The 23,657-nt window shown below is 37.6% G+C and overlaps 1 protein-coding gene across 1 annotated transcript; it reads left to right on the plus strand.

The window, feature by feature from the left end:
- Positions 1 to 22,240, plus strand: UBE2J1 (ubiquitin conjugating enzyme E2 J1). The gene is made up of 8 exons (XM_031456030.2): positions 1 to 463; positions 5,302 to 5,375; positions 6,817 to 6,948; positions 9,168 to 9,252; positions 9,540 to 9,645; positions 11,761 to 11,890; positions 13,483 to 13,602; positions 18,957 to 22,240. Exons 1-8 carry the CDS (start codon positions 433 to 435, stop codon positions 19,233 to 19,235), a joined length of 957 nt encoding a protein of 318 aa, XP_031311890.1. The 5' UTR covers positions 1 to 432; the 3' UTR covers positions 19,236 to 22,240.
- The last annotated feature ends 1,417 nt before the right edge of the window (positions 22,241 to 23,657 follow it).

The raw sequence follows: 23,657 nt of genomic DNA on the forward strand, positions 1-23,657 counted from the left end.
GGCCCGGCGGACTGACCCGCGGGCGCGCCGACCGCCGGCCACGAAGCGACTGCCACGTCAGGGCAACTTCACAAAACCCAGGCGAGGGCGGGTGACGCAGGCCAGGCGGCCGCGGCGGGCTTGGGCTCGCGGCCAGACGAGGAGGGTGACCTGCAGCCCGGGCCCCCGCTTCAGCGACACCCCGGCCGGCGCCGGCGCCTGCCCAGCCCTCAGGGAGGCGGGGGAGAAGCGGAGGAGGCGGCGCCACCGCGAAGCCTGCGCCTCACCCGCAGCCTCCCGTCCCTCCCGCAATCCCAGCCAGGGCTGGGCGGTTTCCGCGGAGGCTCCTCTGCCGGGCTCGGTCGGCCCGAGCTGCGCTCAGACCCGGGCGGCGGCGGCGCGGAAAGGAGGCGGCGGCGGGCCGGGAGGCCGGAGCCGGGCCAGCGACCCGCCATGGAGACCCGCTACAACCTGAAGAGTCCGGGTGAGCGGGGCTGCGAGCGGGCGGCGGCGCTGCACCGGGACAGGGAGGGAGGAGTGGCTCGGACCTCGGGGCCCGGCGCCGCGGTCCGCTCGCGTCCGCCGCCACTTGCGGCTGCGCTCCCGGTTTCGCGCTCTACGCGAGACCGCCGCCTGCCGAGGTGGTGCAGGCCGCGGGGCAGGGCGGCGGGCCGGGCACCGGCTGCCAAAGCTGGGAACTGGCCGTCGTCCCGCCGCACCCCGATTGCCCTTTCCTCCTTTTCGTCGCGTAGAGCTGGGTTTTCAACGCCTCCCGAGAACAGGTGTAGTGATGTCGGTGGGTAATAGTTAACAGCCCCTCGCCTTACCTGCGCCCTGGACACGGTCGTTAGCCCTTCCCCGTCGCCGCCACCGGACTTTTAGAAGCTGTTTGACCTACTGGCATCTGACGATTTAGTTGTGTAAATGTCCGGTTTGTAGCATTTGCGGCGTACGGAATTACAAACACAAAGGAAATGTTCCGGACTAAGCCATTTAATCAAAAAGCTGAGAAAACTAGTTGAGCCGTATACTTTAGAGCTAACCGTGAGTTTTGCTATACTGACTAATGTGGTGTATTATCTGTGATCAATCATAGAGACTTCTTTTCCTATATTTAGTGCCCCTGCTTCATGCACAGAAGCAGCCGAACAGTCTTAGCCTCAAATTCTTTTCTGGTGTATTTAAGGGTGCAAGGAAATAATCAGCTCTCTCAGATTAAGGCAAGCTTGAAACAAATCATTGGGTTCTACAAATGGTATTTATCTGTACCTTGATAAATTTGTTAGGAGGGAGAAATCCCACTTTTCTGCTCTAAGAGGTGGTCCTAGGATGTTAGTAATGGTTTGGCCAACTCTTGCAGCTGCTGCTTTTTTTTTTTTTTTTCTTCCAAAGAAGCAACTTCTCATTAAGAATCAGTAAGATTAGCATGCTCATGGAAAGAATTGATGTTGTGAATCCTTGATTTTTAAATAACTTAAAAATATGCAAAGATTCCAGGAAAGCCTGAGGGTACTGATTGAACAGAGCTGTGTTAACTTGAGTGCTCTCAGGCTAAGAAACATTCTAGGTAACCAAGTGTTGTACAATCTGTCATAACATTTGAGAGGCCACAGACTCTTTTAAAAATGTGATGAAGCCTGTGGACTCTCCAAGAAATACATTTATATGATTCCGTTTCAGTGGATTTATGACCCCTGCCCCCAGCTCATCTCCTACAGAACACCTGGAGGGTGAAAAGGGAGATCAAAGGAAGAGAGGAAAAGAAAAGCTTGATTTTAAGGTGGTTAGATGGTCAGATGATTAAATTGTTAAGATTGTGCTAGATTTTAATAAATCTGTGTAGGTAAAAATGTAGAATGACTGCTTGTCACATGATACCAAGTTCCTTAGTGGAATATTCAGAGAATAAATGAAAATTTGAGTAACAGTGCAGTTTGGAATGGAGGATTGGTAGGTCCCAAGAGATTGTTGTCAGAGGACATTGCTCAGTTTTGATAAGTTATCATACCTGAGATTGTGATACGTATTTAAAAATGCTGCAGAATTTTGTACGTTTCTAGACTCAATGACCTGCTGACAGCTGGCTAAGCTTTGGTAGACATGCTTCTAGCTATGTAATAAATTGCTTCCTCCTTTTGGTTTCATTTCCTCTAAGGGAGTGTTGCTATTCTGAAAAAGAATTTTTTAAAACCTTTTTTGGTTATTATGCAGATCATTTGGAGTTCATGAAGAAGGTGAATGAGATGAGATATGGGACTTTTTCAAAGTGCTAGGAGGCATAGTGAAAACGTTTCCTTCGTTTTATTCTCAGTCTTGCATTTCTAGAGTAATGCTTGTGTAAAAGGAGGTGGTTAAAAACACTGCGCAATGTAAGAGATAGAACCCTTTTTCTCCTTATCTGATGTGGAGTTGTCTTAGAGGTATGGATGGGAAAATTAAGTTAAGACAATACAAATAACTGGTTAGGGGCCAGTGTGTTAGCAAATGGTTAGTAAGTTTGTCCGTTTTATAGATAGGAAAACATTTCTTTATGATTTTTCTGGAATGGACCTGTGGTTGTGGGCAGACCTCTATGTGGGGGTACCTCCTAAGCCTCTGACTAGTCCATCAGTAGTTGCCTTTGGATCAAGCTCTCTGATCTCCTTTTGAGTCTCTTCCGGCCAAGGTAGTAAGGTCTCAGAGTACAAGTAGGGATACCTCCTGTGGCAGATTTCTTCAGAAGGGCCTCTGGGCATGTTCAGCAGGTGATTGGCATATGAAGGCTGGGTGCAAGGGCACCCACTGCCTCCTTCAGAAACCTAGGAGTTATCCTATCCATGCCCAAGGCGTCCACTGCCCCTTCATGCTGATCATTCTCAAGCTTTCACGTCTAATTCAGACCCTTCTCCTAGGCTGTAGATACCTGGAACTTACTGGTGATTTAATATGTTTACCCGAATTGCCCACAGACTGAAAACATCTCTCCAAGATATGAAAACACCAAATCAAACTAATCAGTTTTCTCTCCTCCCTCAAACTAATATTTCTTATCCCAGGAATTTATAGCCACTCAGGAACCCATGGGAGTCATCTTTGGTCTCTTGGTCTACTCCTTTACTCCGTCCTCTACCCTGAAGCACACACGCACACACGTGCATTTGTATGTGGGCGCCACTACACACAGTCATACATATATCTAATCAGTTACTATTGTCACGAGATCAGATAAAACAAATTAAAAGCTGATTAGGTCACTCTTCAAACTGAAAAAACTGCAGGAGCTATGGATAAAGTTGAAAGTAAGCTGTTTAGCTTGGTCTACAGGGCAGCACATGATTTGATCCTTGCCTTCCTCCCTGGCCTCATCTCCCACCACTCCTACGTTCCTTTGCATTTTCACCATCTATCCATTTTGCCCAAGTTAATCTCCAGGTGGAGCAGTTCTTCTCACTTCTATGCCGTGGTCCCTGTTGGAACCTCTGCTTGGAATGCCTTCCCATCTGAAATTCCTATTAATCCTTCCAGTTTCTTTAAGGTTCTGCCTTGTCCAGCTCCCCTAGGCAGACTAATAGTCCCTATATTTGTACATACTTGGCCATTATTTATATTGTAATTGTTTTCATGTCTTTCTCACTGCAAGATTTTTGAAGGCTAGAAGCAGGTCTTGGTCATTCTTCTATCTCCATGGCTCAGATATTCTTTAAATATTTGTTGAATGGATACCTTTGCAGGGTCTTCCTAGGCAGAAACATTAGTCTTTAAATATTTGCTTAAATGCCTTCACTATGGGAGTAGGAAGGGGCAGCTGGGGAGCATGACAGTGGATTCACATCCTCCAATATACCTGTCTCCTGCATTTTACTGATGCTTTGGAGATTGATAATATCAAGATACTTGCTTTCCAAGAGAAACAGATGCATGAGACAGTGACCTGTAAAAGATCCTTTTAGCTGGAGCTTTGTCTCCAAAGTCCAGTGAGCTACCTGAGCATGTGAAGAATGCTAATGTGGAGGCCCATGGAGCCTAGAGCTGGGATCCAGAGTGATCATGTGGCCTCCATGAAAAGGAAGAATGGGAGTAGGAGTGCAGGCGCTCCCCACCCTCCTTCCCTTCCCTGGCACACTTATCTTACCGTGGTTGGAGAGTTCCATTGTAACCTTGCAGAGATAAGAGAGGAGCTGGAGTGGAAAAAGTTTCTCACTAGCCCTGTGGTAGCAAGAAATGGAGTAGCAGGAGGGGCAGACTGTGCTCTAGCCCTAGGTCCAGGCAGTACTTTGAATCTTGACTATTCCATAACAGTGATATTTCTTTCTGGGAACCAGAGAGCTATGCCATGTGGCCAACTTCATATGCTCAAGGCCTGGTTTTGAATCAGGGAGAATCACTGAAAGGGCCTTATATCCCAGTCCATTTCTGACCTGGGTGGCATTGTGTCCCAATGGAAGCTGAGATAATAACTCTATTATAGCATCAGTGTGCCTGTCGCTGTGATTTTTAAACCCCCTTGAGTAATGCTCAGCTGTTTGGATATAGACTCCAAATAAGAAGATAATTGGGTTGGGTCAGCCAGAATTGAATTTTATTAGGGAAGTGTGAAAGAGGAACTCCCAAGAGCCAAGAGTGTGGATAAAGAGGGAAGTTAATATAGGTATAGGTAGAGGTGGGGTGAAGAAAGTTATGGCGTCAGTGGATTGGAGGTTTAAATTAAGCGAAGAATCATTTCAAAAAGGATTAGGACTGTGGAGACTTCAGTGACCTCAGGGGACAGTGCCATTAAGTTAACGCAAGATAGTGAGTAGAAAGTCCCAAGAGACTGAGGATATAAGGAGTTCATGAGCACAAATTCCAGAGGGCACGTTTTTGTTAATATAGATATTTTATCAAGGTCGAGTTGGACTGCCTGTGTTGGAATCCTAGCTCTGCCATTTACCAGCTGTGTGACCTTGGATATGCTATATAATCTCTCCATGTCTCAGTTTCTTCATCTGGAAAATGGGAGTAAAAATAGCACCTATCTCATAGAGTTGCTTTGAGGATTACATGAACTAATAATTTGAGTGCTACCATATAGGAAATGTATATAAGTACTTACTAAATAAAAACACTGTCTTTATGAGACTTCCCTATATGTTTAATTTAATATGTAACTCTTCTAATGCCTAGCTACCATTTCCTCCCCTCCATTATTACTATTATCCTATAATTAAATCATATGCTTTGTTGAACTACTCCTCTATACGTTTTGTTGAAGTAGAAACTTTTTCATTAGGTTTGTAAATCTGTGCTGTAAAACACTTGGAAAAGCATATTTTAAATGAATCTATCTTATGAATTTTATTTTAGCTGTTAAACGTTTAATGAAAGAAGCAGCAGAATTGAAAGATCCAACAGATCATTACCATGCACAGCCTTTAGAGGTCAGTCTCTATCTCTGTCTTCTACATATGGAATTTTAATTCTTAACTATTTTAAAGAAGTTCCTTAAAATTGTTTTTGCACTGCTTTGAGTCATTACAGATGTGTTTGATATGGTTTATTGATGTATTTTATTCCCTATATTTCCTGAATACTATTAGGCACTCAGATCAGATAGTTTAGAAGAAACACATTTCTGATCTCTATAAAATGGGCCTCAGATACTAAATTTGTTTTAGGTCTTAAGTATGAGTGAGGAAAAGTGGAAGGAACCCCAGACTACAGTTTGGAAGACTTAGCCCTTCGAGGGGTCTCTACAGCTCGTCTCTGGGCTTTTGGTACAAACATCTCTGCCTCTCTTCATTCAGTCTTCTCATCTGTGAAAGGAAGTTAGTTAAATGTGCCCAGTCTGGCTTTCTCGGTAATAGAATAAAATATAGTAATTTGTGTGCAAATATTGTAAATGATGAACTACTGGGAACTGTAAGATGATGTTAACAGTGTATGTGTTAATATTACTGACCACTTACTAATAAGCTTTTAGGCATCTAGGAGGGATAGTTTTTAAAAGTTTGTTAAAATAATCCAAATTTATAGTAAATTATTTGATTATATAAATAGTAATTATCACTAATTGAGATTCAAGGATTAGTTTCCAGTTTAATTAAATCTGTAATCTGTTCTAAGATTAAGTGACTTTCAATAATGTTATTCATTTATTTTGTCCCCATCAGAAAACAATCAAGTGTGAAATCAAAATAAATAGTTTCAGACATGCAAGAACACAGATTTTCTTCCTTATAGCCCATTCAGAGGAAGATAGTTGACAATATACTACAACAAAATAATGCAAAAACCAACTAACCAAACAAACCAAAAAACACAGAGGAAGACTGAGATTCCAGTAAACCCAGAAGACACTCAAGAATTTTGGAATGTGTCAAGAAAGCAATTAGTCTAGATTAAAACTTCAGGGCTCCAAAAGAGATTTTTCAGAGAAAATAAATGGAACTAATGTAATAGGAAATACATAAATCTATAATCTTATTTATTACTATATAACAACCCTCAGACATTTTAAAATACATTTGTTTAAAAAAGATTTTAGCCCTTATGGGACATGAAAGCTAGATTAAATAGTTTTTTTGGGGGGTGGAGGGAGGTAATTAGGTCTATTTATTTACTTATTTTTAGAGGAGGTACCGGGATTGAACCCAGAACCTTATTCATGCTAAGCATGTGCCCTACCACTTGAGCTATACCTTCCTCCCTAAATAGCTTTTATTTATAACTTTTATACGTGAGGCATTTGGTGCATTAGAAACTGTTCTAGCAATAATATAAAATGTGAATTTTTCTCACCGAATATTTCTAATACTCACTGATAAAAATGATCCAGATTTTTAATGTTACTGATTTTTGCTGGTTATTATTTTTGTTCAGGATAACCTTTTTGAATGGCACTTCACAGTTAGAGGGCCCCCAGATTCTGATTTTGATGGAGGAGTGTATCATGGACGAATAGTACTACCACCAGAGTATCCCATGAAACCACCAAGCATTATTCTCCTAACGGTAAGAATTCTTGGCTTTTTCGAATGCTTCTGGTTTAACTCTTCATGGTGGCTGTAAAGTATAGTCTGCAGACTCATTTTCGTTAAGAAATAAAGTGAAAAAGAAAGAAATAAAGTGGACCATTATTATTATTTTGTCTTTAGAGACCAGACCTTGGACTATATTTTTTTCTGGAAAAAAAAATTTCTAGGAAGTTGAAGCATCTGAGAAGTACTAGTGATGCTAATTGCCATAGTGTGGTTGTTAGGATTCAATGAATTAATGCACACAATATGCTAGGCACAGTGCCTGGCATGTGGTGAGTACACAGTAAAGGGGAGTTACTGTTATTGTACCTCTTAATCACATCATCTTCTTCAGCTTCTCACCTTTCTTATGCTCTCTGCTCTTCAACTTCCTCATCTTTGCCTATAGCTCTTAGAATAAGAACTGACACAGAGTCCTTAATAAATGTTAGCTGCGTTATTACTGTTTATATTTCAGAATTTCTCTCCATCTTCACATATTTTATCTCCATGTGAAGGAAAACTATTGACCCAGTTTTCTCTTATCTTTCCTGGGATATTATTCCATCAGTAAATTCTTCTCCTACTTGTTAAGCTTTCCTTTCCTTTCATTTATGTGTTTATAATTATCCTGTAACCTTGCAAGAAGCAAAAAACAAAACACAAAAACCTTTCTGTAGCTCTGCTACCACTTTGAGCTTCTGTCCCATTTTTCTCTTTGGTCACCTTCAGGACATCCTTATTCTGGTTTAACCTCTTGCATTCTGGTTCCCACACATAGCACCCTGCTGAAACATGCTTACTTCACCAATCTCAGAAGCCAGTTTGAGAAATCCCACTCCCTCTTCTCAGTCTTCATCCTATTCACCTAAGTTAAACATCTGACACATGAGGTAGCAAATGGTGAAGATAAAGGTATCCATCATTACCAAGTTAAGGTTACTTTTGTATATAGTGTTTGGTGCAGTGGAAAGAGCACTAGTTTTGGAACCAATAAACCTTGATTCTGGCCAGTGCTGTTTCCATTACACCACAGGCAGGTTACATAATCCCTTTGAAATTCAGTTTTCTCATTTGTCAAAAGGGATGTGTGTGGTGTGGTAAACATAATTACACCATACAGTTCCTGGTACATAGAGCTGCTTAATAAACACTAGGTGCTGTTGAGAGTTGTGAATGCTGGCGGCGGGTCTGGAGCTGGAGGCCCTGGAGAGGCCCTGCAGGGTTAGGGATCTCTTCTTTTAGTTGTTAAATAATGGGGAGAGCTGAGTGGTCTGAAGCGGGGGCTGGCGCATGGGGAGACTGGTGGGGGAAGTTGGGGCAACAGCTGTTCACCAATGGTGCGGTCATATACATTGATTTTTAGTATTTGCTCTTTCTGGTTCACTTCCTCTCCTTTGAAAGTCTTCTCAAACCTTCATTCAGCAAATATTTATTAAACACATATCACACACCCTGTGGGTGTGGCAGAGAAGTCAAATTCTTAGCCCATGTGGAGCTTATATTCTAACTTCCTACTTCTTCTTCCTTACCTTTCCCCTAAGTATGAATATATTCTATAAGTTCAGATTACAGCTGTTCTCTCTTATTTCTATGAAATGGTTTCAACGATCACCTTTGTGAAGTCAGGTACCAAAAATGTATTATCTTCTTCTAACATCAGCATGTCTAAATTTCTACCTGCCTACTGGATATCATCAGTAGCTCTTCTACCAAGACAAAATTGAAATCATTCTTTCTCATCTTTCACTTCTGTGTTCCTATATGAAATTCCATCATCCTTCTGAGAATCACTCTCATCTCAGAGCCTTCCTCTCCAAATCTAGTTGGGGACACTAGGTACTTAGGTTTTATCCACGTTTCTGCGTTTCTCCTCTTTTAGATCCTTCCCAGAGCCTAGGACCGTACTAGGCACAGAGGCAGATATCAGGACATCTTTATAGATCAATAGATTTCAGTTGTGCAACTCAGTTTTTAAAAGGTGCTACAACTTCTAAAAACAGCTTTTATATTCATTCAGAATCCAACAAATATATTTGTAGAGTATCTATAAGAGGACAAAAATCTGTGTCCTCTTGGAGATTCCATTCTTTTAAAGTTCACTAAAAACTATCTTTAAAAGTTATTTATATATAAAATATATTTATATTTATAATGTGTAAAACAGTAAACACGCACATATAAAATTTCTAAAATACCTTATTTATTCCTAAGGCAAATGGACGATTTGAAGTAGGCAAGAAAATCTGTTTGAGCATCTCAGGACATCATCCTGAAACTTGGCAGCCTTCATGGAGTAGTGAGTATTTAAAGTGAATATAAATCGTACGTAACTTTAGTCAGTTCATAGTCATAAAGTATAAGACTCTCTTGAGATTGAAGCTGTTTTGGACAAGTAATTTGATATCACTGAATAAATAAATAATAAATATGCTTTTCCTTATCTAGATTTTTGCATCATTTTAATACATATACCCCTACATGTACCTCTTCAGTGAAACCCTATGAGTCTTTTTTCTTTCTCTTTCCAGAGTAAACCCAGTTCTTTACAAAGCAGCTTAGATTGATGTTTACTTTTTATTTCAGTAAGAACAGCATTATTAGCCATCATTGGGTTTATGCCAACAAAAGGAGAGGGAGCCATAGGTTCTCTAGATTACACACCTGAGGAAAGAAGAGCGCTTGCCAAAAAGTAAGTTTTGCATTTCATTATTTGTTAAGATCTGAATACTGTTCTGGATAATGGCTATCAGGAGATGGGCTCTGTCTCTTTGTGACTTACCTTGTCTCTACAGATCTAGTCTTAGTTTTGCTGTCTTAGAAATTCGGTTGATCAATTTTTCCAAGGGCAACCAGACTATGAAGAATTGATTTTGTGCTATCTAGTTTTAAAAAGTAGTTGATGGTATCAACCTACAGTGGGAAGTATCTTCTAGAAAACAGTACTGGTCACTTATCTCCACTTGGGCAGTATTATAGATGGAAAAGAGCCAGAACAATGATACAGATGAAGCTTTCCATGGAAGTTTTAAAAACTCCTTGAAGGCAGGGAGGGAATCCACTTTGTCACCTTTGTGTCTGTAGCATCTGCTTCATAGCAAGTGCTCAATAAATGATCTGGAAGAAACCAAGGGAGATTTTCTTTATCAAATCATAGTTTCCCGTGGTATTGCCTTTTTGATTTTTTCAAGTACCTATCTTCTGTCTGTGTAACCCAGACTTGCCATTAGACTCAGAGTAGTCTCTCCTTTGAGTAGTGCTAAGACTAGTTCTTGATTTTGATCATTGTCCTGTTCTGGACTCTGCTGCCTGCCACCCTTCAGACATATTACATTAATAAATTATAGTTTATCTTACACTAGCACAGCCCAGAATTGGCCCTCCATAGATTTTTGTCGAATCAGATAGGTTTTAGTGTCTGGAAGATTTGATAGGCTCCTTGTTTTATCAACAACTTTTCTTATTCCTAAATTCAGGATATACGTTACTTTCAACTACTTTTCATAAACTATAATATGTACTTTGAATACATAGCATTTGTTTTTATTTCATTTTCTATGTTGACTTTCTATCCAGTTCATGTACAGGTTAAAAAAAACAAAAACTTTTTTTGTTTAGACTTCTCACTGTGTATATTCTAGATTCATAGTCTAGAGGCTTTCTGAAAACATGATTTTGCATTCAACCATGGTAGCATACTATCCTTGTGGATAAACTGATATATTAAAAATAAACTTTCTCCTCTGAGTTTCATCTGGCTGCTCAGTTAAAAGTGAATATATTTTAAGGCAAATAATTTGGATACAACTGATTTTCAAAAGGACATAGACAGCAATGTGCAACTTCTGGTGAGATAAAAAATATTCATCAATAAATACTAAATTAATATAACTTTTTTATTGAAGTATAGTTGATTCTAAATTAGTACAACTTTACATGTATTTTGTTTACATGAATTTATAAATAATATGATCTTCAAGGTCTCAGTCTTTTTTTATGTTGAACTAGATGTATGACAAAATAAATAGGTTTTTAAGAAGTTCAGCAATATAACAATATATATTTTTACACATTATACATATTTACTTCCAGTCATACAGAGGAGAAAATGAAAACAGAAAAACAAATCAGTCTTAGGAAATAATCTAGCTAACAGGCTAATCTTGAACCTCTACTTACTATAAATGATAATGATAGATTGCAGTGTCTTTGGATTTCACACGCGTTCTCTATCTTTCAAGTTGTACTACTACTTATTATAAATGATGATGATAACTACTACTGTTTAGATGAGTAGGGTTTGTGAGATTTTCCCCTGGAAATAACCTGTAAATTATATTTTAAATTGGCTTCTTTCTTTCTGTTTTATATGTTTCTGCTGAAGATGATCTGAGCTTTGAAATGGACTTTTTTTCCACAGACTTAACGTAGGCTTATTTTGTGTGATCTTAAGGACAATGCAGTTAGACAGTTTGTATGTTTTGTTTCATAGATCTAAAGCTTATTTATCTTTAGATAGTATATTGGGGAAAAAATGAATTCTAAGCTCTGGATTTTTTTTTTAATTTTAGATTTTTTAAATTGAGATATAAGTGACATGGATTTTTTTTTAAACCAACCTAACTTGTGTATTTGTCTCAGAACTATAATTGTTACCAAAATGTTCTAATTTACGTGTAGATGAATATGATATATAGTTGTCCAATGTTCTTTTCTTTTAAATTTAATCATTCAGTATTTGAGTGTCTTGAATTAACTTTCAAGTATTTGGTTTATACCCATCGAAAAAAAAATTATTTCCAACCAGATCACAAGATTTCTGTTGTGACGGATGTGGCTTTGCCATGAAGGATGTCCTGTTGCCTTTAAAATCTGGAAGCGATTCAAGCCAGGCTGACCAAGAAGCCAAGGAACTGGCTAGACAAATCAGTTTTAAGGTACTCTAAATTTATAGATAAATTCTAATTATGTAGACCTTTTATTTATTGCCAACTTCTGGATGGAAAGTAAAGCAATATAGTCCTGTTGCACTGAGGTTTTTATAAATAATTTTTTTTTATTACAAACTAATAATATATATTCATAGAAGAAGCACTATATCCTAGCAGTGTTTAGAAGCTCAGACTCTGGTGTACAACGCCAGGTCAGAGCTCAGCTTTTCTGCTTGTTAGTAGTAGGACACCAGACGTTACTTACACTGTACCTTTTCCTCATCTGTAAATAATAATGCTACTTAACCTGTAGGATTCTTAGGAGGATTGAGTTAGTAATACTCACTTAAATGTATTGCATTTAGAACTGTCCCTGGTGCTTAATAAACTTGAACTATTAGTTTAATATTTGCTAATTTTACTACATTCTTTTGTTATGTATATGGAGGGAAGTGATGGGGATTATAAATTCAATTTGAGTAAAGTTTAAGATCATATATTTTAGGATAAAGAGCCTTTAACTTAAGATAGCCAAAGCACTGATATTATATATTTGCTATAAAGAGAATTATAGGAGTTTTATTTTTCTGATATTAAAAGTGACTTTATAAAGACTTGTTTCCATTAAAAAAAATTAACTATTATTGTAGAAAATATAGATAAGCAATAGGAAGAAAACAACAATCATACATAATCCCATCCCCAAGAAATAGCTGCTGTTAATATTTTGTTGTTGTTGTTTTAATGGAGGTACTGGGGATTGAACCCAGAACCTTGTACATGCAAAGCGTGTGCTCTACCACTGAGCTACACCCTCCCCTATGCTGTTAATATTTTGATATATCTCTCATATCCTTTTGTTCTGCATGTTTTACCCAAACATATGATTACTTCTGGAATTTAATTAGCTCCATAAAAAAGTGTCAACTTGCATTAGACAATATGCCGCCTCCTCCCTTTTCTCCACCTCCCTACATCCTGAATATCCTTCCATTTCCAGTTCTTGGGAGAAATTTTTCCTTCTATTTTATTGTGGTTCCTGGAAGAGGAGCTGCTGAATAAATGTTGGTTATTTTCTTCTGAGGATTCCTATTGTACTTAACATTACTTCTCTGAAAATCTTAGGTAGGGTCAGATGTCTTTTGTACATCAGAATTTCAGATATCAGAAAATATTGAGCCTATACTAATCCCTGTAGTGGGACCTGGAGCAGCACCCCATAATCAAATCTGTTACTATTTCATCAACAAACCTGGGAATATTTACAGTAATGTTCAATAAAGACTATTAATAGCCTCACATATCAGACTTTGCCTGAAAATTACAAGTTTTTAGAGCTCTTTGGAGTGGGTTGTGAACCACGGGTGTTAGTTTTGTCCCCTCGCCAAGTACCAGCTCCCTGAGAATATGTATTGTCTACTCCTCTCCCTAAAGTACCTAGCACAGCTTTAGACACATGAGTAATCAGTACTTAACTGATTGATAGTTGATATTAAAGTAGCAATTAAAATAAATCCAAGAGAGGACTTAGTAGGTTATGGGTTATTCTGTACATCTCCTCTTGTAACACTGCTCCTGGGTGTATCTTTTTTATATAGGCAGAAGTCAGTTCATCTGGAAAGACTATCGCTGAGTCGGACGTAAACCACTCTTTTTCTCTAAATGATTTACAGGATGATATACCTACAACATTCCAGGGTGCTACAGCAAGTACATCGGTATGGGTCTTGTCTTTTACATCTATATCTGTATCTGTGCCGTTGTCATTATTTGCAATAGAAGAGGAGATCTCGTGATGAAATATCTAAGTATCTTGGTTCTCCTAACAGTTGGATTCTAGCCTACCTCTCTCGCTAATGAATTATAGTGTCTTAAGCAAGGTATTCATATTTTCTGAGCCTTCTTTTTTGTTAAATGAGGCTGACTAAATAAATTTTATGTTCTGTTGTCCTTGCAGAATTCTATGACTTTTCTAAAAAAGTTAGTTTCAATATAGTGCTAGACTCTGAATAATATAAAATATACATACATTAGCTACTTTCTAAATAGGCACTCTGTCTTTGGCAGGTTAGTTAAGCTGCATTAAGGCACTGACCTAAAAGGCCTGGAATCAAAGATTTGCCTTAGACCATCTCTGTGCAATACAGTAGCACAAGCCACATGTGGCTATCTAAATTTATATTGAAATTATTCATAATTAAACTAAATTAAACATTCAATTCCTTAGTCATACTGGCCACATTTTAAGTAATCAATAGCCACATGTGGCTAGTGGCTACCATTTTGGACAGCATAGATACCAGACATTATCATCATCTCAAAAACTTCTGTTGGACAATGCTCCATTGTACGTTGTGTCTAATAAATTTTGAATGAAAGATTACATGGGTGCTGTGGGTCTTGTTAGTTGTGCCCTGACCTGTTGTTTAAACGTTGGTGGGCCTTGGTTGTTGGAGAGACTGATTAAGAAAATGTGACTGGATTGTTGCTAAATCATTAGGATTATGATTATGAGGGAAAACATTGACTTTCCTTTCTATGTATAAGTCACGAACTGTCTTTTTCATAACAGATAGTTTGGTTGAGTAGCTATATCTCCCTCCCCCCACTCAACACCCCAGGGAGGCCTTCTAGTTTGTAGAAGATTTTAAAGGGTCAGGAGAATGGAAATAGAGGCTGGGCAAATACAGATTTGCTTTTTACTCACGAATAACTCATTAAAAAGTTGGACTGAGTAGTCCTTTTCCATGCAGAGAGTGAGATGGGCAGAAAGAAGTAAGTTGAAGAAAGCAGGGGACGGGGTGCTCTAAAGGAAGTTCTTGGAGGACTGGAGAGGGAGGTATAAGAAAAAAGTGTATGTTAAGAGTTAAATCATTTTCATGTGTTCCCCATGTAATTTTATGAATTATAGAGGGATATAGTGAATTAATTTTAGTCAGTATATGTTTTAGCTTGAAATATTAAAAGCATATTTAGATTACTTTTCAAATTCTTTTTGTTTTAGAATTCTAATTGGTTTTTATATCATAAGTAGTTTTTAAAAAGTAGAACCATCCTGTTAAAGAGGAGGGTAGTAATCTTCTTTCACCTGTAAGGATAGTCTCCTAATATTTGTGATGTATTTAAATCTGTCTTCAGTCCCTTTTAAATCTATGTCAAGTTCTCTGTTGCATATTCCAGTTAAACTTACTCCAGTTGTAATTTAGCTTATAATTAGTTATTTATTATCTGTCTCATTTCCCAGAATGTAAGTTCCATGAGGATCAGCGCGCTCTTTGTCCTGCACTGTCTCCTCAGTGCCTGACATAGTGCCTTGTTTATAATAGATAGTCAGTTTACATTTGTTGGTTGAATAAATGAATCTTAGGATTGGCACTTTTAAAAAATACTAGGAATACAGGCAAAGAAATCAAGGAGTTTAGTAAGTTACATTGCACAAACAGTAGTTTTGTTATTACAATAGTCTTTTCCATTTTGATTTTTTTCTTACTTTTTCTTCCAGTTTTATTGCAATATAGTTGACATATAGCACTGTGTAAGTTTAAGGTGTAGAGCATAATGATCTGGGTTACATAACCACAAAATAATTACCACAAGTTTAGTGAACATCTAATATCTCATAGATACAAATAAAAGAAAAAAGGAAAATATTTCTTCCTTGTGATGAGAACTCTTAGGATTTACTCTCTTAACAACTTTCATTTATAACAAACACGGTGTTAATTATATTAAGCTTATTGTACATTACATCTCTAGTACTTATTTACCTTATAACTGGAGGTTTGTACCTTTTGGCCACCTTCATCCAGTTCCCCTCCCTCCACCGCACTGCCTCTGGTAACCACATATCTGGTCTCTTTTTCTATGAGTTTGTTGCTTGAAGTACAATTGACCTATAACATTATGTTAGTTTCTGGTACAAAACATAGTGATTCGATATTTCTATACATTAGAGAATGATCACCACCCATTTTGATTTTAAAGTACATAAAACAGAATTCTTTTCCGTAGATACAGGTAATTAGTTGATATCAATTCTGATTAAAATACTGACAAGTAATAAGTTGCATAGAATTGCAAGTTAAGCTGTTAATTACATTTATATGTAAATTATCTGAGTATGATTATATAATTTGATCACTATGGAATTAACTAAAACCTGGTTTTGGTTAGAGGTAACTGCTTTATGTGCAAGTGTAGTAAATTCACTAAGATGTTATACGTTAAATCCCAGATCAGCTATGTTTTTTTAGCCTTGAGGGGGCGAGAGATTGCCCAAAGTCTAAATATAGCAGATAACATCAGGCCATCTGTTGCTTTTGATGCAGATTTTTTAGCTGTGTAGAAACTGGAACAATACTGATGGTTGTTTGATGTTCTTCCAGTCTATTAGATTTTTCCTTCTTCCCAGGGATTGAGGTTCTGAATAAACCATTCCATTTTGTATTAAAACACAGACACAAAACTCCCTCAGAGTTGCTTGTTATTCTAGGTTATTAAAGAAAAATTTATATGTATTACAAGGGAATTATCTGTGACTGTGATTTATATATATATATATACACACACACATACTTATATACATAATTAAATACAAATGTTACATACTTTTACATTCCCAGAAATGATCTTAATGAAGGAAATCATCTTCATGATCTTAACGAAGGAAATGGAAACTGTTACGACTTAAGTCTTCATTCTGCAGTATGTGTGTTGGACAAGTTTAGGCAAATAGCAAAGATGTAAACATCCTACCACCAAACCTACAGCGATTTGCAGATGCTGACACCAACTCGATTCTCCATGTGCAGTTCAATATGAACTGCCAAAATTTAGCCCAGCTAGTCCTTCACCTCCAGATAATCCTGGTTCCTCTGGGTCTATAACCTTGGGGTCATACAGTTTTCTCTTGATGTAATTGTTTTAAATAGGAAGCATTTTATAATTTTATAATATCACAGCACTAAATTTTAGTCAGGGATGTATCATCCAAAAGGCATTGAAACATAGGATCCTATTTAAAGCAGTATATCTATATAAATATTTCCATTAAGTACACATACTAAAATGTCATCTAAAGTCAATGTTTTCAAGGATTTTTGTTCTAAATATACTAACCATACTAATGAAGGTCTGAAAAGCAGTCCTAAATAAAGTCATGACTTTTTTTGACCTAAATCTAGGGTCTTCAAAGGGATATAGCGATAGTAATATTAGTACATCCTTGTACAGGTGAGGGAATTGAGTCTTAGGTTAAATAGCTTGCTTAGGGTCACACATCTACAAAGGGGTGAAGCCAGCCTAGTGAGGCTAAGGCTCCCTGTTTTAGTCAGGTATGTGGGCAGGGCAGTGTTCTCCCCTCAAGCTCATGGAAAAAACAACATGTATAAAATAAAAGCTTTAAGATAAGTCAATCTCTTGTGCTAATTTCTGGATTGATAATACCATCTTGTTTTTTATTTTCCTTAAAAACGCATTTCCCTATAAGTCTTGAGTGCTTTTGCTCTGTCAGACACTTCTATCTTCTCTGGCAGAACAGTTGGAAGAATGGGAGATTTCAAATGGAATGTTGCTGCTGTACTGGCTACTGTAATTCTGTTCCACTCCATGGGTATGACACCTGTGACACCTAAGACCTCGTAAAATGCATCTGCTTGGTGTATCTGCTCTTCAGTGAGCACACTGTTCCTGCCCTGGAGTTTGGAAGTCCAAGTTCATGCTACTCTAATTCAGTATCAGCACTAACTTTTACTTCTAACTTTCTACCTTTGTATTAGGGGTCACTACATTTGAGTGTTCTAAAGGATAGTTTTAAGAAACTCAGATTATTTAAACCATTTAATGTTGAGGTGATGTCAGATTTAAAATGTAATTTCTTCTGCAGGTAACTTAGATGAGTAGTTTTTCCCCTAATGTTATATTGTTGCCAGGATGTAGCGCATTCTTTTACCTTTGTAAGAAGTAGTTGAATTACATTATTATGTTCTTTTTTCTTCTAAATATTGAAATCTTCTATAATGAAAAGTATTTTAAATCTTTTGTATTTACTCTATTTAAAAAGTTATTCCGAATAAAACATGCATTCTTATTTTTAATTTGAAAGAATGTATACTGATACTATTATAATCAGTATAAAGTTGTGTTCAATACAAGAAAGGCTATTGGGTTATTACAGGTAGAGTTAAAGTGTCTATATAAATGAAGTGAAATTCATATTTTGTAGCGCTTTCTTGTCTATAAACCACATTTACGATTTTGAATCACTTGGTGCCACATCGTGGTAATGCTTTGACCAAGCGTTCATTGAAAGGATAGGAAGCAGCTGACGTCCAGTGCTTTTCAGGTGTGCCAAAGTAGAGGATACATTGGATCTGCTATAACCGCCTCCACTTTCTTCTCAGCACATACCTAGGGAACTCTTGACAATAGGTCATGCTTTACATACATAAAGTAACACAGTTCCAAAACACAGTAAAGGGTTCTTCTAGACTTGTGCTCAGTTCAGTTGACAGGAGTTGTGAGAAAGGATAAGCCTCGTTTGAAAACTGTATCTAATATTTATAACAATATTACTGTGAAAAACATGGTTTGAAATTATTTCCTGTCCTGTGTGATTGTTGATGTAGTTAGATAATATTGGAGGAAGAACACTGTTGAGAGTTGCCCCTTTTTTGCCATTTACAATGGCAGACTGTTAAGTAGAAGGTGGAAATCAAATTGCTTCCCACATTGACTCTCCCAAAAGAAGGGAGGTACCTAGATGCCTCACAGATACTGTTGGAGTTGCAGCTGGAGGAGAGTAGAAAGCCATCTCTGGAGAATATGGATAAACTCTGTCCTCTTCTTATTTGTTGCTGATAAGTTCCTCCTCCACGTGATGAGCACTAGATAAGTTGTGCTGCTGGCTTATTCAGGAGGGTGAGTTATTCATCTCAGCATTCAGAGAATTCTCGGTAGTTCTGCCCTTAGTCATATTTAGTGCTCTGAGATTCTGTGTACTATTGAATAGATAGCCTGTATGTATGTAAGTTTTCTTTGCCAATTTCAAACAAAATTTCTTTAAATTTCATAGTATGGAGTTCAGAACCCCACAACAGCACCCCTTCAGCAACCTGCCCAGCCTGTAGCTAAGAATACCTCCATGAGCCCTCGACAGCGCCGGGCCCAGCAGCAGAGTCAGAGAAGGTCGTCTGTGTCACCAGATGTAATCCAGGCCCAGCAGCCAAGAGACAACCACACTGATCATGGTGGATCCGCTGTGTTGATTGTCATCTTGACTTTGGCATTGGCAGCTCTTATATTCCGACGAATATATCTAGCCAATGAGTACATATTTGACTTTGAGTTGTAATACTGTTTTGTGTCTTAAGAGCTGTGACTCAACTGCTTCATTAAACATTCTGCATTGGGTATAATCTAAGAATTGTTTACAAAAAAGATTATTTTGTATTTATCCTTCATTCCTTTTTTGATCCTTATAAATTCAGTATAAATATAGCTAGACATTCAGACTCTGTCTTGCTTAGTTTTAGAGACTGGAAGTCAGAAGTCCCTTGTCTCTACATGACCTGCTTTACAGGGAGATAACTTATTGTTTTTCATGCCTCAGCTTCTTTTTATGTAAATTTATGATACTTTTCTGTATAGCCCTTGAAAAGATGGTGTTTTAAGTTCCATTGAGTATTACTAGTTACTCAATGCCATTTATCGAGTACTCTGCTTCTACTTATGTAGAATGATACAGGGATTAGAGTTGAAAGGGGAAAATAAAACCCCTCAAATAGGTCGCTTAAAATGGATTCATATGAGACATACTGGGATTGCCCAATTTATGGCTGACTTTGTGTCCTAAACATTCTTCAGTGAAAGTAACTATTTCGGTCTAACATTTCCAGGGAAATGAGATTACATCTGTATTATTGGATGTTACTTGAAAAGGGAATGATGCTTTGTAACCACTTTGATATGCTGTTATCCCCTTCTCTACAGTTCACACGCAAGATTTAAAAAAGAAAGAGGGAAAACAGTCCTCCATAGATCTGTGTTTTAAGGAAGGAAGCATCCGAGCCAGGAAGTCACTTGATTTTCTTCCAGGAGTTAAATAGGAGGATCTTAAGATTTGAATGTTTGCTCAGCTTTGAATTGTATATCTTTTGAGATGTATTATATGCCTTGCTTTATAATTATAAATTTAATTATTCCAGGAATGTGCATAATATTGAAATATTTCATGTACCATTTTAATAGAAAACTCAGGGCCCAAGGAACAGTAATAGAAATTAGAAAAGCCTCCCTTAGGATTGTCCACCTAATCAAAGCCCAAGAGGGAATTTTCAGTGCAAAATCAATATATAACTTAGTGCTAGCTAGCTCCACAGACTAGTAGATAATTTTATTATCATAAGTAATGCCTGGTGAGAACATATAATCACAGAGAAATACTGTCTTCAGCATGTTCAGTAGCAGCATTGAGGGCACTCTTGAGAGTACTGTTAATGAAAATTTCATTTTTAAATACAGGCAATCCCCAGCTTTCAAACAGGTTATGCTCTAAAAGTGCATTTGTAAGTTAATTTTTTTTTACAACCCAGTGTTGTAAAATGGTCTTTAGGTTCTAGACAAGGCCACAAAAGTTAGTCCATGATGTATCTTGAATAATTTGGGGGATATTATTTATAAAGTCCTTATGTGGTTTTAACTAACTGAAATTATGGGCAAGACAGAGGCAATTTGTAAAATGATTTTAAAGGCAAATTTAATTTTTACTCCTGCTATGATAGGACTTTGGTTCTGTTAATTATCAGACACAATTTCTATTTTCATTTGATAGCCAGTTTATGTCTGCATCTAAAATAAGAACATATTGTATACTATTAAATAATACCTGGTTTTATTAAATTTTAATAAATTAGCATTTTAAAAGTGTTTACAGATTGTTTCTGTTATATCTACAGCTGAGGTTGGTAAAGTCTAAAAAGCTCAAGGACTTTATGATGACCTCATGTGTCAGGAAAATTACAAGTTACCATTTTATAACTTTATTGCCATGAGAAAATACATTCTGAAGTCTTGGTTTGGAATGTAAGATATTTAGAAATATTGGTTCAGTGGTCGGTGGTCTCCTAGCAAAAGGTCACCAACTCACCTGGGGAGACCAGGTAATGTTATTACCTGAGAAAAAGGAAATCCCTTCTGTGCTGAGATTAATCGTGTGCTTGGAACAATCTTCCCTCCTTTTCCTCTCAGTCACGCTGAGCCAGCTTCTTGATTGATGTGATCTTGTTACCTGTTTCCATAGGATGCACCTATACTTTAAAACTGATCAAGCCAAGAAGATTTTGCATTGTACAGACCCTCCTCTGAGTTGCCTCTCTTCCCTCACCCATCAGCGGCTGGGCCATCTTCTTGTTTGTTGAGCACCTGATACATGTATCTGAAAGTGGCATATCTTTTTTGTTCCTCCCTTTTCAGCTCCTGTTGCTCCCTAAAAATCCTTAAGTTGTTTATCTGACCCCCCATTGTTGAGTTAATGAGCAAAAGTGGTCTTTGGCATTTTTACTCATCCCACTTGAAGGGTCTCTTCAGAAAACTATTATTTTTCAAGCCCCACTTTAACCCCTTATTTACAGCATGAGGCTGACACCAGATGTGGGATCCGGCAGGTAAAGGCTTAGAGCTCCTTCCCCCAATCCTCACATTTAGGTAACTCATGGCTTCTTCTTTGACCAACATAGCACATAAAGACATATCAAGGTAGTTAAAATAGCATGCTTGGAAAAACACATAATGTCTGTTTCACGTGTAACTGTCTAAGCAAATGGAACTTCAAATTTTATGTATCATGGGGCTTTTAATGTAGCACTTTACATTTTCATGCTGCTTATTGTTTTATTCTACTGAAATAAATGAATTCCTGCAAAATTCTCAACTAATTTTTTAAAAAAACTTCTAAAAATTATTATTTTGATTATGAAAACATAAAATTTCCTGTTTTGGGAGAATAAGAAATCTTTTTGTTACTTTTGGCTATGAATAACTTTCTGGTACCTTGCAACCTCCCATTTTTATAGAGCAGAATCAGTAAACAAGCAAACCTCACACAATTGGACTTGTGCAGAAACCTAGGCTGAAGTATTGAAAGGCCTCTATTGTTTTATTACTTGCAAAGAAGTAATGAAAGGTGAATGCATTTAGTGAACCTGACTCTTAACAAAGAATAATGTGTACATTAAGGCGTACTATTACAGCCTTTGTGGGAGGCTGTAAATACTCAAAAGCTGTTTGGAATGCCTCTTTTTAACAGTTGCCTTCAGAACTAGTTTGAGCTGCTCAATAAAACCCATGACTTTATTTGTACCTTGTTTTGAATTCTTTACGTCATTTGGTCTTATCTCCTGTTCATTTTACCTCCTTGAATATTCTCTTGCATTTTTCCACTTCTCTTCATGCTCACTGCCACTACCCTAATTAGCCACCAATCTTCTCTGAGTTAGAGAAGTCTCCATTCTTGCCGCATTCTGCACACTGCTGTGAGAGTCTTCTCCAGTGCATAGTACAGATCTCATCCCTTCTCTCCCATTGCTCTTAAGATAGGTCTAAACCCTCAGTGTAAGACACATGGCTGTGTATAACCAGAGTCCCACATAGCTCTGTGGCCTAATCTGGTAGCAAATGCTTACTGGGGCCTTTTCACAACTCTCAGCTTGAGCCACTGGGGCCCATCCTCTGTCCTGAGAAATAAATTTTAACATAAACCCACTGCCTCACACCACATACAAAATTAACTCAAAATGGATCTAAGACCTTAATGTAGGAGCAAAAACTCTTAGAAGAAAACATAGTAAATCTTTGTGACTGTGGGTTAAGCAGTGGTTTCTTAGATACAAGGTCAAAAGTACAAGCAACCAAAGAAAAAGATAAATTATACTTCATCAAAATAAAAAAAACCCTTTGTGTTTCAGAGAACAGCATTAATAAATGAAAACAATGGGAGAAAATATTTGCAGATCATATATCTGAATGAGAGTTGTATTGAGAATGTCTAAAGAACTCTTATAACTCAATAATAAAGGCAAATGACCTGGTTGACAGTGGCAAAGGATTTGAACAGACATTGGTACAAAGAAGATACATGGATCATTAGTCATTAGGGAAATGCATATGAAAACTATAGTCAATGTAAATCAACTATTTCAATTAAAATAAATTTTTTAAAAATCCTAAAAAGAAAAAGAACTACAGTGAGATATTTCACACCCACTATGATGGCTAGAGGAAGTGAAGAAATTGGAACCCTCATACATTTTTAATAGGAATACAAAATGGTGCAGCCACTTAGAAAAACCATTCAGTAGTCCTTCAAAAAGTTAAACATAGAGTTACCATATGACCCAATAATTTCACACCTAGGTATATATTCAAGACAAATGAAAACATGTTCACTCAAACTTGTACATGAATATTCATAGCATTATTGTAAGAGCCCCCAATTGGAAATGCAAATATCCATCAACTGATAAGTGGATAAACATGATGTGTTATATCTATAGAGTGGAATATTACTTGGCAATAAAAAGAATGAAGTTATAATACATGCTTCAACATGAATGAATCTTGAAAACATACTGAGTGAAGCCAGACACAAAAGGCTACATATTGCATGATTCCATTTATATGAAATATCCAGCAGAGGCAAATCCATAGAGATGGAAAGTAGACTGATTTCCAGGGGCTGAAGGGAATGGGGAATGGAGAGTGACTGCTACTGGGTGAA

The sequence above is a fragment of the Camelus dromedarius genome, chromosome 6, assembly GCF_036321535.1.
Source record: "Camelus dromedarius isolate mCamDro1 chromosome 6, mCamDro1.pat, whole genome shotgun sequence".
Taxonomy (NCBI): Eukaryota; Metazoa; Chordata; class Mammalia; order Artiodactyla; family Camelidae; genus Camelus; species Camelus dromedarius.